The sequence below is a fragment of the Pyrus communis genome, chromosome 14 (genome assembly GCF_041283825.1).
Source record: "Pyrus communis isolate YQ-2024b chromosome 14, ASM4128382v1, whole genome shotgun sequence".
Classification (NCBI taxonomy): Eukaryota; Viridiplantae; Streptophyta; class Magnoliopsida; order Rosales; family Rosaceae; genus Pyrus; species Pyrus communis.
Window position 1 is genome coordinate 18,036,517 of NC_142578.1, and position 15,931 is coordinate 18,052,447.

The window sequence follows — 15,931 nt, forward strand, 5'->3', positions numbered from 1 at the left end:
TTCAGTAATAATCCAATTATCAACAACCAAATCATTTGATTTGCAAATTTAGTTTAAAATTTTTAGCCTCCTAATATTATCCATTAATTAATTTATATGGTCCATTTTCTGATCAATCACTTGTAGTTATAAAAGTTGATTGATTGCACCACATGACAACATTTCAGAAGTACACAAGCAAGTCATGGATTGCTTAGTAATTAAGGTCTTGTTCTTAAACTAATTACATCGTGAGTTCAAATTCTTCTTATTCTCTTAGTGTAAAACATTGATCGTACTAAAAAAAAAAAATTGAGGATGAGCCATATGTCAGAGGCCCAAACTATGCAGCTGGAAATTTGGAATATGCGTTGCTTAAGGCCTTGAACAATGGTGTTACATGCAATGCAAGAGTGCATAACATAATATGCATATATGCTATTTCCACCCCACAAGTCAAGTCACATTGATGCTTTATGCGCTTCTTGCATGTTAAAACACACACATACAAAGCTTATAGCTCCTCTCTCTGTATTAATCAGCAGCACAAAACATTGCAAAACATAAAAGAATGGGCCAAACCCTCAAGACATTGGCTCCTAGTACTCTCTCTCTCTCTCTCTCTCTCTCTCTTTGTGTTTAGGATTGCTTCTATGTATCAAGCTAGTTATAATATGGTTTTCTAACGCTAAAAAACGCTTTTGACTATATTTGATAGAAGCATCAGGAACACAAATTATTAAGTTTATGTATATTTTGCAGATTAACAGCCCCTTAACTACCATTTTTATTGTGCAGGAACGGAGGAAAATAAGATTAAAGAAATTAGTCCCATAATCGAGAAGTTCTATGACACTCATTTTGCAGCTGGCAGTGGCACCGGGGAACCAACCGCAACTGAATTCTACAGAGCCGTATGCGAAGCTGTCGAGTATATATATACATCCTATAATCAATTACTCGCTGTCATTTTAGCCCATGCATGCATGATCCAGAATCTCTGCATTTAGCTTCTACGCATTAATTTTTTATATTGGAAAACTATCTGCATGCATCAGATTTTCTCTCCTGGGCATGGATTTTGTGCGCCATCAGGCGCGCATGAACGGTTTGGTCTACTGACGCCATAACGACACTGCAACAACAACAACAATTTAACGTCATAACAATAATCTGGCACCTATAATGACACTGCAACAACAACAATAAGATTGGATTGTGCACAACCAATAACGGTGTCGTTATGGTGTCGTTGGATTGTTGCATAGACTATTGTTGCTAGAGTGTCGTTATAGTGTCATTAGATTGAACCGTGTCATGCGCAACCCATGCAAACACAACCCCATGCACATGAGAGAAAATATGTTGCATTCATATGCTTGCCATTGAGTATATATCTCGACTATACAGAGGATACTAATAATTGGTGTAATTAATCTTTAATTCCATAATTATTTTTGCCAGAAAAATCAACAAACAGCTCGGTAGCACCCAATTTTGCGTCCCAGAGGAAAGCAAACTCAAGAAAGCATACGAAGTAAGCATCAATTCTTGTTGAATTTCTTAATTTTTGCTACCGTACATCAATTCTTGTTGAAGTTCTTAATTTTTGCTACCGTACGTACCATAAATATTGGGCTTGTCATATTTTACACACGCGCACACACACAAAATGTTCGAGTTTAAGTACGCCGTTAGTTTTGTAAGAAAGTATGATCCAAATATGAAGCAATTTTTTAATATACCCGAAATACATTATGATAACACGTGAATTCATCTATTTTTATTAATATGAATCCTAAAAGTGGTTGGACATTTTATATTGTTCACTTCCATTATAACAAGTGAAATAATATACCAGTATAATCTGATTATATGGTGTAAATGACTATTAGGTCGCCGACCGTAAACTTTAGATAATTTATTAGTTTGATATGCTAGACATTACGTCACAAGCATATATATATACACGATGATATGATAAAATAATATTCATTTTAAAATATGTTGCAGCCGCTCAGTACTATGATCTGGTAGTATTTATCTTTACTTGTAAGTGAGAGGTCTTAGGTTTGAATATAGTGGATGGCGAATTCGATATCAAATTAGGTTGGTCATTGTATTGTTTAGCCAAAGTCCTTCTCTTGTAGAAATATATCGTTGTACTAAAATAAAAAAATGCTGCAGCAACACCACCAAGGCAAGGGAAGCTCTCTGAAAAGGGAAGAGTTTCAAAAGATTTTACAAGAAATACTTGTGGGTACAGGATTTACCGGCGTTGGAGCCAAAGACACACTCATATACATGTTTGGTGTTCCACTCACCGCTTTCCTCATCAAGCAACGAATCATGCCTCGTGCAATTCCTAATGCTTTCTTCATTCCAGCCATCACGTCTGCTACTGCCTTCGTGCTCGCTAAACTTAACAAAGTATAAACCATCATATTGGATCATCGATTGAAATCTACATTTGATTATTTAATCATTGTCAAATTATCAATGATTTTATACATTCTGTTAATTATGTAATTACTATTTTGGTTCTCAACTTGTGTTGTAGATGATAATACATTGGTATTTGTATATATATATATATGTATGTATGTATGTATAAAGTGAGAGCCCTTGTTTGGTGAAGCTTTCCAAAATGCTCATTTGTTTCCTTCACAATCAAAACCCAAAAAATTCAAAAGACAAGGACAAATTGCTAACAAAACATAAAGAGACAGATGCCGTTAAAAAAAAGAAGAAAAAAAACGAAAATAAAAAAATGTTGGGAAATTGAGGAAAGAAAAGTGGGAGAGAGACTGTAGTTTTCAGTTTATAGACTCTCACATTATTGTAAAATTTGATGGAATGAAAAAAAAAACCTAATACGTTTAGAATTAGAAAATTTTGAAAAAAAATTGAGGAAAGAAACGTGGGAGAGACTGCAGTTTTCAAACTGCCTTCAGTTTACAGACTCACGTTATTATAAAACTAACGGAATAAAAAAAATAGAAATAAAAAAAACCCTAATATGTTTAGAATTAGAACTGCTATTCAGGACTTGAACACTTGAAGCGTGTGAATGGAGTAGTTTTGTAGAAATAAACGCGAACGTGCATGAAAATAAATTCAAACGTGGGAGAGGAAGTAGTTTTGCGGAAGGAGATGTAAATAATGCACAAAATAAAAGAACCTAAAAAGAACAAATTGAAATTGTTTTGCTGGAGCCCGGAGGAGAAGATGAAATTGGTGAAAAACCAACAAGAACTGGTCATTCGATAAAGTAGGTGATACTATATATTTTTTTTCTTTTGGTCAATTGAGTTTAATTCCTCCACCATAGTTCTCAATTATTAAACTTTTGTATTTTGCTCTCTATCATAGTGCTCCTTATTCCTTAATATTAATCTTCTGATGCATTTTCACATAATTATTAAATTGAAGTTCTTTTACAAATCAGTCTCTGGAATTTACTAATCGTGGAACAAACAAGTAACGAGGTCTGAAATTTGTTTTCTTTGTAATTGATACTGGCATTCTGTTTTTGGCTTGAGGAGGCTTTGACAAATTTGCAGAAGGAAAACCTAAACGAGGATTGCCTGTTTTGCACCTTAATCCATCCACCTTCTTTACAGGTATGCCACATTTCTTCAATTTCTTAATTTTATCTCTACAATTCAATCTAAAATATTGGACAATATTTGAAGATGAACAGTTGGCTAATTATCCTCCTATTTGCGAAAAAAGAGAGACAATTATCTCCAAAACTGAGGAGTTATAATTTAAACACGTTGAAAAAAAAAAAAAAGTGGCGTTCAAATTTGAAAATGCAATTAGTAGTTGCCACTTGGTTTTATTAATCATCTTCACTCTCAGGTCGTTAATTTTACTTTCCATATCTCACCTACCTTTCACATATCTGATATGGAATTAAATTATCTCGATTTGTTCATTTATTTTGGATTAATTATTTTTACTTGACTAATTGTTGCATTGATTGGTTTTTGATATGGGAAGGTGTTGCGTGGAAGGAGGAGGAGCATAAGCTGTACTTGGTGGATTAACTTCACACTTAATCATTTGATCATAAGAAAACATGGGATCCTCACAAGTGATACCATGACCAGGGCTGTCCTTTCATATATAAATGGTGCAATCTGGTAAATAAGTCAGTCTTTTCATTTTCTTTGTTTCTTTGAATGTGCAGAAGGATAAAGACTTGAATGGAAGCAAAGGCACAGATAAAGATTGGAATGTGGAGAAGGATAAGGATAAGAAGAGTCAGTTCACTTTTCTCCCAGGACGCTTCACTCTTTCCTCCCATGTCGCTCTCTCCTCATCATTTTCAGAATGTAAAACCATTCGTGTGACTCTAGAAATCAAGAGGAGGAAGAAGACGACATGCACTTTAGGGGGGGAACCGATGCTACTCTAGAGAAAGATTAATCTGATAACGATTCCACGCATTAGAGAGTTGCTTGGGTCGTTTCAGTTACACATGGCCAGAAAAAGAAAACAAAGGAGGAAGAGATGGACTTCCATTTTAGAAAATATTTTTGCCCTCTATTCAATATCTGTTCTTACATGATTATTATAATTTTTGCCCTCTATTCAATATCTGTTCTTACATGATTATTATAATTTTGTGTATTTTGGGTTGTGAATCTTCATATTATAAATCTCAATTATAAGAAGGTTGACTTCATTTTACGTTTGTAATCGGTTTCATTTTCTCCCCAGTTGCGTGAGACTTCACCATATAATTTATGTTGCTTAGATCTATGTATTGAAAATTCGGATAGACGCCAAATGCTTCATATATGTTTCCTGCCAATTGGTTCCCATCAAACCAAACTCTGATCATGGTCTTTGTTTCCCACAATGCACAACACAACTCCACTGAAAAATTAACTACAACATCAGTTACCACTAAATCCGAATTTGCATTAAAAAAAAACCAAAACAAAACATAAAATAAAATTTACCCCCGACCCCAAGTACAAAAAGCACCACAAACATCATATTTTACTGCTCTCCCTATTTCACCTTTGTTCTACATTTTGGTAAACAATATTTTCCCCTATTAACGTAGTCCTTCAACAAACAAAGACAATAACTCATGAGTATGTGCTTTGTGCTCTACAACAATACATTGAGGTCTTCAAATCATCATGATCCTTTGCCGAAGACGAGCCTGAGTGAAGTGACCAATGAAAACATTATGAGCTTTTCGAAGTAATAAATTCCCAAGTTAATTGATTTTAAAATACAAGCAAAAGAAAAATAAGTTATATTGTACATGCTTCATGCTTGCAAAGGTAATGCTAGAGAACACCATTATCGGCACTGCTGTGTGTGAAAGAGTATCCACGTCAACAACTTCAAATTTATTGCTTGCAGTTATGTGCAGCCATCTTCCAGATTTCAACCCTCACCTCCATACTTGGTATCATACTTTTTGAAACATATACATTGACAATTACAATGAAAAACAACTACTGCAAGACATCTTTAGGGCGCTATGTCTCCGTTATAAACAAAAGACCTCGCACGCACTCACTAAAAGCTATCTTGCATATTTCAACCTCACCTCCATACTTGGACCATATTTTTTAAAAATATATCTTAAAAATTATAATGAAAAAAAAATTAACGCAAAACATCTTTAGGGACGTGCAGCGCCCGTGAATAAGAAAATGCCTCTCGCACACATGTGAGTGCGTGTGGAGAGGCTAGTATTACATGATTATCAAATCGACTCACCTTCTCAAAATGATCCGTCGATTAAAAGTTGGTTAATGTCATTTTGGATATGAGTGTCGCAAATCAAAATCATCATTTTATTAAAATTCTGTTAAAATTTAAGTTTGTGTATTGATGTGGCATATGCACGAGACATATAATACCCAATTTAACAATGCTATGTAGATTAAACTAGACTTAAACAATAAGACCATCTCCAACTGAAAGGGCTAAATACAATCCCATCTAGAATTATAACCCTTCAAAAAGTTATTTTTAAATGAACAATGTTAGGCCATACTTATATATTATCTCTAACCAAATGGGTCAAACGTAGCACCTAAATACTTTTGAATGTTTTCAAATTTTGAATTTGAACCAATTATTGCAACTGATGAGTTGGGCTAAAAAAAAAGGACTATGAGGGGGTTACATTTAGTTAGCATGATGCGCCTTTGGCCAGATAATCTTCATCAAGGTTCTAAAAGACCCTAGGCGCTAGTCGGGCAGCGGGTTAGGGCCTAGCGCATAGGCGAACTAAGCGGATTTAAGTAAATCTATTATATTTCATGTAAATAAGTGTTTATTTATACTTAAAATATATATAATTTAATCATAAACTACAAAATAGAATGACATATATATTATGGAGTATTGAAACATTATAAAAACATGGGGAACAAGCATATAATGTGTGTTTATTTAACTATGCAACAAGTCTCTTACAATTTATTGAAAAAAATAAAATACAAAATGAAAGTTATCTACTTTTTTTCTAGGTGAGTCGACGTAGGCTGGTGCCTAGACGGGTCTGAGTGAGCTAGGCGGTCTAGGCGGGTGCCTTAGCAGGTCTAGATACCCTTTCTTAATTTTCAAACGCCTAGTCATTAATCGGGGCGGTGGCCAGTAATCTAACACCTAGGCGAGGCCTAGCTGCACTAGGCGGGAATATGTAGAACAGTGATCTTGATACTCTTTCGAATTTTTATTGTAGTAGTGGGACCATGATTTTCCAGAGCCAGAGAAAGGATGATCCGAATAAAGTTAAGTTATCAACATTCGGAGATCTTGAAGATGACGATGAAATTCCATTGAAGAGAAGGAGGCGTATTGTTGCTTTGGTGCTTGAATAATTTGTATTTAGGATACTATAAGATCTTTTCCCTTTATGATTATATTATTGTAAACATGAAAATTTTGTAATGAATGAAACGAGAACATGTGTACAAAGTAGATTTGTATTGATGAATTTGTAGGGTTACAATCTCCTTTTACAATTTTCCTCTAATTTAGTCTTCAAATTTGATGTAGATGCATAGGTTGTTGATCCAAGAGTCACCATGACTTGATCTCGGATGAACGATTGAACGATTGCTTCAAGTTTTGAGCTTGAAACAATGTGTGGATAGTCTTCACCTCAGGTTTAGGGCTGCAGCAAAGGTGATGTTGATGTAGCACTTTGTTGATTCAAGGGTCTTGGCGACTTGATCTTGAATCAAACAATGTTACAAGTTTTGAGCTTGTAACAAAGTCTTGAAGGAATCGGCACAAGTGCTTGTTGATTCTTCGAGGGAATGCTTTGGCTTTGGTCGAAAGAAAGCTTCAGCTTTGGTTGTATGTTCTTTGAAGAGAGCTTTGGTAGCATATTAGTCTTCAAAGATTTGGTAGAGGTTCTTCTCAATGTAAGAATTTCGGCCTTTGAATCTAAAAATTGTCGACCTATGCTTGTCTAAGGACCTTGTATTTATAGACTTCTCAAAGCTTGCCTTTAGATGGATTTGGCTTTGATTTGTGTCTTAATTTGTCCATGGGAGAATTTAGGCATGTTTTGTGTCTTGATTTTAGCCACTTTCCCTTGCTTGGCCAAAATCTATAGGACTTTCTTGCCTATTTTGCGAGCAATCTTCAATTCTTGCTTGTTTTATGAAGATGCTTTAGCTTTTTTTCCAGTTTTGGGAGCAATTTGGGCCTTTGCTGATTTTAAGGAGATTTCTTCCCCTTTGCCGCATTTTAGGAATGCTTTTGAGCTTCCTTTGCTTGATTTGTGCCACATGTCATTGATGACTTATCCATTTGTGATGAGTCATATGCCACGTGAAGCTTTGTGATGCATCATTTGCATGCAACGAAATTTACATGTCTACAAATGCCCCCACTTCAAGCCGCATTGTAAGCATGTGTTTGTCAAATGTAGGAAGCATGTTTTGAAGTCTTGCAATGTGAATGTTCTAACTTAAGGGTCTTCAAGACTTGATCTTGAATTAGTTTGCTCCTTCAAGGGCCGTATAGGCATATTTCTTGAACAAAACATTTCTTCAAGGGCCGTTGAGGCATATTTCTTGGATTGAAATGATGAATTTCGTCACAGGCTGTTGAGGCGTATTTCTTAGACGAAACATTTCTTCAAGGGCCGTTGAGGCTTGGTCTTGAATGAAATGAAAATTTTCTTCAAGGGCCGTAGATGCTTGATCTTGAATGAAATGGAAATTTTCTTCTAGGGCCGTAGAGGCTTGATCTTGAATGAAAATTTTGAAAATGGGTAAATTGGCACATACTTATTGTGCGTATTGATTTTCCATAATTTTTTGACAAAATACATTTGGTGTAGTTTGAGGCTTGGATTTTTTCCTTGTGGGTGAAGGAAAAATGCTTTTTCCTTCCTTAGTAGGAGCCTCCTTCAATTTCGGCAATGAGGGTGATATCCTTCAAGGTTTTGGAAGGATTTAATGCTTGGCCTTGGGTAAGTAGGATTTGCATTTTTTTTCCCTTTCCCTTGCCATTTTTTCGGCCAATGAAGTGTTTTCCCTCTTGGTTTGGGAAACTTGAAGACTTGTCCTTGCTTTGGAGGGATTACCTTTTGTATTTTGGCAAGGAAAGGTACTTTCCTTTAATGTTTTGGAAATTTTGAAGCCTTTTCCTTATTTATTTATTTATTGTTTCCTTTTCTTTTCTTTGTTGATTTTGTTGCAAAAACAACATTTTTTTTTCCCTTTGTGGCCGAAATCACCTTGCCATTTTTTGCTTGGAATTTGCTCCCTTCTTTTGGTTGGAATGTACTTCATTCTTTTGATTTTCCTTTTGCTATTTGGTATGTATTCACCCTCTAGCATTAGAAATCAATTAATCCTTATTTATAGGACAATTAGGTGTGTATTTTTGGCACAACAAACCTTGCCGTGCACATTGACTCTACTTGCTGCCGTGGGATTTTTTTTTTTTTTTTTTTTTTGTTGCTGCTACCGTGAGTTTTGGTGTTTGGAGCTTGTTGTAGTGCGTCACTTTTTACCGCGTGGTGCTGTGCAAAAGACTGCAACGAGGTTACGTTGTGTAGTGCCTTTTGGTCGCAGTTTCCTCAATGGTGACGTTGTCATGCAATGCAAGAAATTGCTTGCGTAATCACTGCAGGGTTGTGTAGTGTGATTGTGTAGCATTTTGGTTTTCTTTGCTACTATAGCGTGCTTTGAAGCACAGTCTTATAGTTGCCCTTTTTGCTGTGCTGCTCAAGCTTTGTGACTAATTTCTTTTCGTCATTGTGACTTTGTCATCGTCATTTTTCAACGCTTACGAGGTTTGTCTCGCACGTCTTTTGCTTTAGTGAAGCAATTTTTTCTTCTTGCCGCCCTACTCTTATGCTTATGTTGCCTTGTTTATTTTATTGCAGCCATAGTATTTTTCAAGTGCTTTAAGAGCAATACCATCACCATGCTTACGAATGAAGGCGATTCGTAAAATAGAGGAATGACGTTGAAGCTTTGTGTGCCGTTGACTGGCCCTAAGGCGCTTGTTCTTCCTGCGAAAGACAACTCGATGCATACCAGGTCGTGGTCTTTTGAAGTATCTTGGGAGGAAACAGATTTTGGTCAACCAAATACGAAGAAGAATGAGTGTACATCGAGGATTCTTATCTTAAATCCTTCACACCATGTTCATGACAATCCACCGGCTTCGTTTGAGCTTCTTGGCGATCGCATCCGTAACGGAGCTATAACTTAGAATGGCATCTTGTCTACTACTGGAGAGGCTGTCTTTGCTGAGTTTTATTGGGAGTGGCTTGAAGATGTCTTGAGCTGATCTAAAGATGTGTTTACCAACGTGGGCCTTTATCATGCCATGTACACATCTTTGTTTAGTTATGATAGTCATCCTTCCATTCTTTGTACGTCTAAAAGCATTGGCGCGAGAGCGAGAGCAGTTGGAAATCGAAGCATCACGACTTCAAGGTGTTCTCTCGAAGTAGGAAGCTACACTTTCTTAACATCAACAAGAGATTTCACCCCTAGAGCAAGAAAAAGGCACGGCTATAGAGTTGCCCACCTTGTCTCCCACTGATGTAGAGACTTTGAAGACTTTGAAAGGTTTGCTTGAAGATCGTCGCTGTAGTTTTAGGGACATAGCTTTCAAGTAGTGTCTTTCGTTCTTTGTACTTTAAGCCTTTTTTTTTTTTTAATAAGGCTTTGGAGCCGACCTTTTCCTTTAAAGAAATAAAGTATTGACAATTTGAATTTTCTCCTTATTCTTCAAAGTGTTTGCATTTTTTTTTTGTTGGTGATATGACTGTACTTGAAGTTTTGAAGTTTCAAGTTGCATACGTACCCTCGGTTGAGGAGGGATCAAGTCATGACATAGTTCAAAAGAGTGATGGATTGTTTTTTATGGTTTTGATGGTGATTTTGATGATGATTTTGATATTTTTGTTCGTTTTGTTTTGCCGTACACAGTTTATGCTCTGCGGGCCAGGAGCATTGTGTGTCGACTTTTAAGCTCGTGTAAACAAGGAGCATTGGGCGTCGCATTTTAAGCTCGTGTGAATAAAGAGCATTGTTGCCGTGTGTAGTTTAGCCTCGTGCAGGCGATGAGCTTTGTGCCGTGTGCAGTTTAGGCTCATGTAGGCCAACAATTTTGTGCCGTGTGCAGTTTAGGCTCATCCAGGCGATGAACATTGCTTGTTTGGTGTAGGGGTAGTAACGCTTCAAGAATTAGCCATTGATGGGGCCGATTTTTAAGCCGTTTTCCGCCATGATTAATTAGGCGCTGTTATTGTAGACCTTTTGTATTACGTAAGGTCCATCCCACTTTGATGTGAACCTGTTTTTTGTCTTATGAGTTATGATGATAAGCCTTCGTAATGCCAAGACAAGATTTCCAGTTTTGAAAGACCTTGGGTGGACATTCTTGTTGAATGCCTTAGATAGCCGTGCTTGGTAACATTCCAAGTGTTGTTAAGCTTCAAGCCTTCTTTCATCGAGTGCTTCTAACTCTTGAAGTCGTAGCTTTGCATTTTCCTCCTCAATCAAGCCTTCTTGTATAACCATCCATATGGAGGGGATTTAACTTTCGAGTGGCAGAAGAACTTTTGCGCCATATACGAGATAATAAGGTGTAGCTAGGGTAGGAGTTCTATGTGTCGTCCTATATGCCCAGAGTGCTTCGCTTATTCTTTCATGCCAGTCTCTCTTGTTCGGTCGATTACCTTCTTCAGGAGGTTGGTTTTGACAACCTTTCGAAAACACAGCTTTGAGTTGTTAGTGTGTTGAGTCGTTTGAAGACGGAAGTTCAGTCTTAACTGCCAATGCGATCAAGTGTTGTTAGCCCATCAAATACTGACGTTTGAGGGGTAGGTTTAAGCTCATCTTGATCTTGTTTAACACTCACGCTGATGTGTTGAGCGTTAACATTTTTTGTTTTACTTGAAATCTTCACGGGTGTATTTGGTGTAAAGCCAAGTCGAGCTTTATTGTTGTCAACTCCGTAACCATGCTCCTTCAACCTATTTTGAGTCTCGGTGAGGTCACGTTCTTTGTCATTGACGGTGTTTAAAACCTTCCTTCCAAGATTTGAAGGGGAGGCGAAATCGTACACAGCCTTTGACATGAGTTTGTAGGCGTTTAGGTCGAAACCTTATTTGGTTCGCTTGGTTGGAAAAATGCTCAGTTTCTCCCCCTATGGCAGGGGTTTTACAAAACCTTACGGTGGTTTTGAAACCTTAGCGTCACCTAGCTGTGTCAGAGGTAAAAGTGTGTTTATCTTGAGCAGCTTTACATCGTCCTTGTGCAGCTATGTGTCGGCTTTGCTTATTCTAGTTTCGAACGGGGATTACCCATTCTTTTTTCTTGATACTAGGATGTATCAGAATATTGGTGTGTTTAGTCATTTTAAGGGCGTCACACTCCCTTTGGTTGTTGTGGGTTTGGCAGGCTTATCATCGTCTTTGTTTGAAGATGGCATGGCTTCCCTTTCTTGCTTCTTGGGCACAATTCGGCACTCTCATTTCTTAGGTGTGACTTTGTCTGTGGATTTGATCTTTTTTTGAAGAGTTTCGAGTACCATGTCTTCATCTATGTAGAACTTGGCATCCACAAAATGTGATTCAGCTTCGGTGAATGGCTTGGTGTCACCTTATATCACATTTACTCATTCTCAATAGAACTTCAAGCATTGATGAAGGCTGGACGACATCACTCCATTCTAGTGAATCCAATGTCTTCCTAAGAGCAAGTTATAGGAAGAGCTTACATGAATCATATGGAATAACATGCTTGATTTGAGTTCGCCAATGGTCATCTCCACTCGGATCATGCCCATCACTCTTTGTCCTCATTGGTTAAAACCTTGGATTAGGAGGCAATTTCAGGATAGTTCATCCACCTTGATGCCAATTGTCGTCATTGTTGACTTTGGCATGATGTTTATGGCCGATCCACCATCCACAAGCTTGCGGTTAACTTTGTGCTCCCTTACGTACCTAAAGACGAAAAGATGATGGTTGTGAGGCTTTGATCCTAGCAGCAAGTCTTCGTCAGTGAAGTTAATTACGATATGGGTGGCATAACATGTGGCATACTCATGTGCCCAAAGTTTCAAGCCTTTGTCCTTGCTTTCTTGCACTTCGTGGTCGTCAGGACTCGCCAAGACTACTACTAGTGCTTTGCACCTCTCATTGGGTAATAGTAGTGCTTCCTTGATGCTAAAGTATGTTGGTAGGCCTTCTTTGGGTGTGAGGGTCTTCTCTTCCTGCCTTTTGAGGGTTCTTCTACCTCTACTTCAACCATGTGATAGGCAACGGTAGTGCACTATTAAAAGAAGTCATTCGGGAAGTACTCATGCAAAGAGACGGGAATACGTGGCTCTTGCTCCATAAGTTCCCCAATGTACATTGGCTCAACAACTCTTATGTTTCTTTTCGGCTTCCTACTGATGTGGCGGCGATGTTTTCTCCCTTGTTCCACCTTTAACCTTGTGGTTTGTGGTCTTGGCTTCCTTGTTCTTTTGTAGGTCACCAATGTCCATCATTCTTCATCATTGGTAGGTGCATTTTGGTCGCTTGCCCCCAGTGATGGTTGTACGGAAGGTGTTATGTGGCTTGAGCATGGACAAGAGTGGTCATGCATCACTTAGAAAGACACGGGATCAAAGGATCCGAACACAATCATGGTAGTGTGTGTTGCGGCCGTATCTTTTAAGTCAAGTTCAATTTGCCCTTGTTATGCTAGCTTCATCATAAGCTCCTTGAAGACAAAGCACTTGTTAATAGGATAACTCACGATACGATGAAACTTGCAATACCTAGGATCGTTAATACGATTCATCTTTTCGGGGTGCTTGCATTTAGGTAACTTAATTACCTTCTTTTCCAACAAGTTGTCTAGCATTGCAGCCACGTCAGAGTCAGGAAAAAGGTGCGTCTTTTGCTCCAGTTCCCTTAAGGTGTTTTTGTACCTATCTTAGGTGCGATAAGGCTCACCTTTCATTTCCTTTGTTTTGCTTTTGGATGAAATCTTGACGAGCGCGGTGAAGGTCTTGATGAGGGTAGTATGGATGACAAAGGCTTCATTGGCAGGCTTTTTCCCAGTCTTGTCTACTTTTGAAGTTAACACCCTATCCTTTTTTAAGTCGGTGATCGGCTCTTTCTTCCCATGATTGGCAATACTCAACTCCATGTCATGGGATCGAGTTGCCAATTCTTCAAAAGTTCTTGGTTTTATGCCTTGGAGGATGTAATGTAGCCCTCAGTGCATGCCTTGAACGCACATCTCAATGGTGGAGGTTTCAGAAGGCCAATCTTTGCAATCCAAACTTAATGAACGTCATCTATTGATGTAGTCGACGACAAGTTCATCATTTCACTACTTTGTACTTGTTGACTCTAGCATACTTACTGTGCGACAGATGATGTAGAAGCAGTTGAGAAATTGTTTTTCAAGCTGATCCTAGCTATTGATGGACTCAGGCTCGAGGTTGGTGTACTAGTCAAATGTGTTACCTTTTAGTAAGCGCACGAACTGTTTGACGAGGTAGTCTTCCTCCGTCCTAGCATTGTTGCAAGTTTCAATGAAATGGGCAATATGTTACTTAGGATTGCATTTTCTATCAAATTGCATGAATTTGGGTGGCTGATAACCCTTGGCATCCTCAAGGCGTCAATCTTCTTGAAGTAGGGCTTTTGGTATAGCACGGAGTCATGTGAACTCCCTTCATACTACTCCTTGATTGTGTTTGTGATCATCTCTTGCAGCTAGGGGTGGGTTCAAAAAACCGAATGATGCGTTATTTTATACGCACACAAACTAAACCCTATTTGTGACAATTGTAGTAATGATGTAAGTAGGGATCGTTCTAACCGGGGATTAACTAGGGTTGCTAATCTAATTTGAATTGACTTTAAAACACAAAAACTAAATGTAAATACTCTTAACAAGACTACTATGACTCAGAATGGCTTTGAAAAACTCAAACTGCCTAAAACAATCAAACTGACTCAAATAGAAACTAGAACTTGATTTAGACGAATTTGAAACTGTTTATGACTCCAAAAGCTTAAAGATACAAAAATAAAACAAATACGAATGATTATGGGGGAAATGTGTTTGGACGATATTAAATTAAATGGACAGAATATAATTAAAGGCAAAATGTAAATATGAATGTGATGAAAATATGGATGATGGAATAGCCAAGGGGTTCTTCTCCACACATGTTACACTTGCATACAATATTGATTCTCAGTTGGTCTTTCAATAAGTTGTGAAACTCAATGCTCCAATTTAATTAGGTCCGCTTAAATTAACTTTCAGATTTCCATAAATTCGTTGGATTGAATGGAATACGCATTACAACCAAATTATTCTTAATCAAAGTCCCTAACTATGGAATACGCATGATAGAGACATTCAACAAAGATCATTAAGTTCAATGAAAATTATAAGTGTTGACGAGGCATTCGTTACTATGGAATACGCATGAAACTTATGCCAAGAATTCGTTTAACGCAATTGTTTATAAGCAACCTCCACTACTTGTGAATATAAGTTCATAACGATTAGGTGAAACTCACTTATATTCTAGCGTCATATTCATGCATGAAAATTAAGCTTGCAATCTCAATGAACATACATAAATAAGTTATCAATCAAACAGTTAAACGAATTGAATCCACAACTTATGAAATTCCAACCAAAAGTAATCAATTCATATTGCAAATATAAACATAGTTTCGAATCACCCCCTAGCTAAAGAGGGTTTAGTTCCTCATAACCTTGAAATCAAAGAAACAACTAAACATTCCAACAACTCAAACTTGAATTGTATGAACGTTTAGGCACTCTTCTCTTCCATTACAAAACAAACAAAATTGAATTCAAACATTGAAATCAAAGAAACACCTAAACATTCCAACAACTCAAACTTGAATTGTATGAACGTTTAGGCACTCTTCTCTTCCTCGTTGTTGTGGCACAAGGTCTAAGGTGAGCTTTGGGGATTATGTGAAGTGTTTTGGAGGGATGGGAAGTGGTTGGATAGTGGCTGAAATGGAGGATAAAAATTGCACAGATTGGAAGGATATGCACGGCAATGGATGTGTATTTGTGTGGTGTGTTGTGTTGTGAATGAGATGAGATCTCCCTAGGTGATGGGAATGCAAGGGTATTTATAGGAGGAATGGAGATGTATATGGTTGTTTGTTTAAGGTGTTTGTGGCTGCAATGATGAAGAGTTAGAGCTGGAAATGAAAGGGAAAGCTGGAATGTGGAATGGTGCCCACGGCAAAGTGTTTTGGTGCATGTGTTGGCTGTTTTGTTTGTTGGTTAAAGCTTGTGTTTGCATGTGAATGTTGTTTGTGTGAAGTGTGTGTGAATGCATGTGGATTAAAGAGTGAATGGTGGCTGAAATAATGATGGAAAACAGCTAGGAGAAGTATGGAATGCATGTGAAATGTAAAGGGAAA

The 15,931-nt window shown here is 37.6% G+C and overlaps 1 protein-coding gene across 1 annotated transcript; it reads left to right on the plus strand.

Moving 5' to 3' along the window:
* Positions 1-479: 479 nt before the first annotated feature.
* Positions 480-2,527, plus strand: LOC137712041 (uncharacterized). The gene is made up of 4 exons (XM_068451189.2): positions 480-581; positions 778-910; positions 1,444-1,516; positions 2,167-2,527. Exons 1-4 carry the CDS (start codon positions 551-553, stop codon positions 2,413-2,415), a joined length of 486 nt encoding a protein of 161 aa, XP_068307290.2. The 5' UTR covers positions 480-550; the 3' UTR covers positions 2,416-2,527.
* Positions 2,528-15,931: the final 13,404 nt, after the last annotated feature.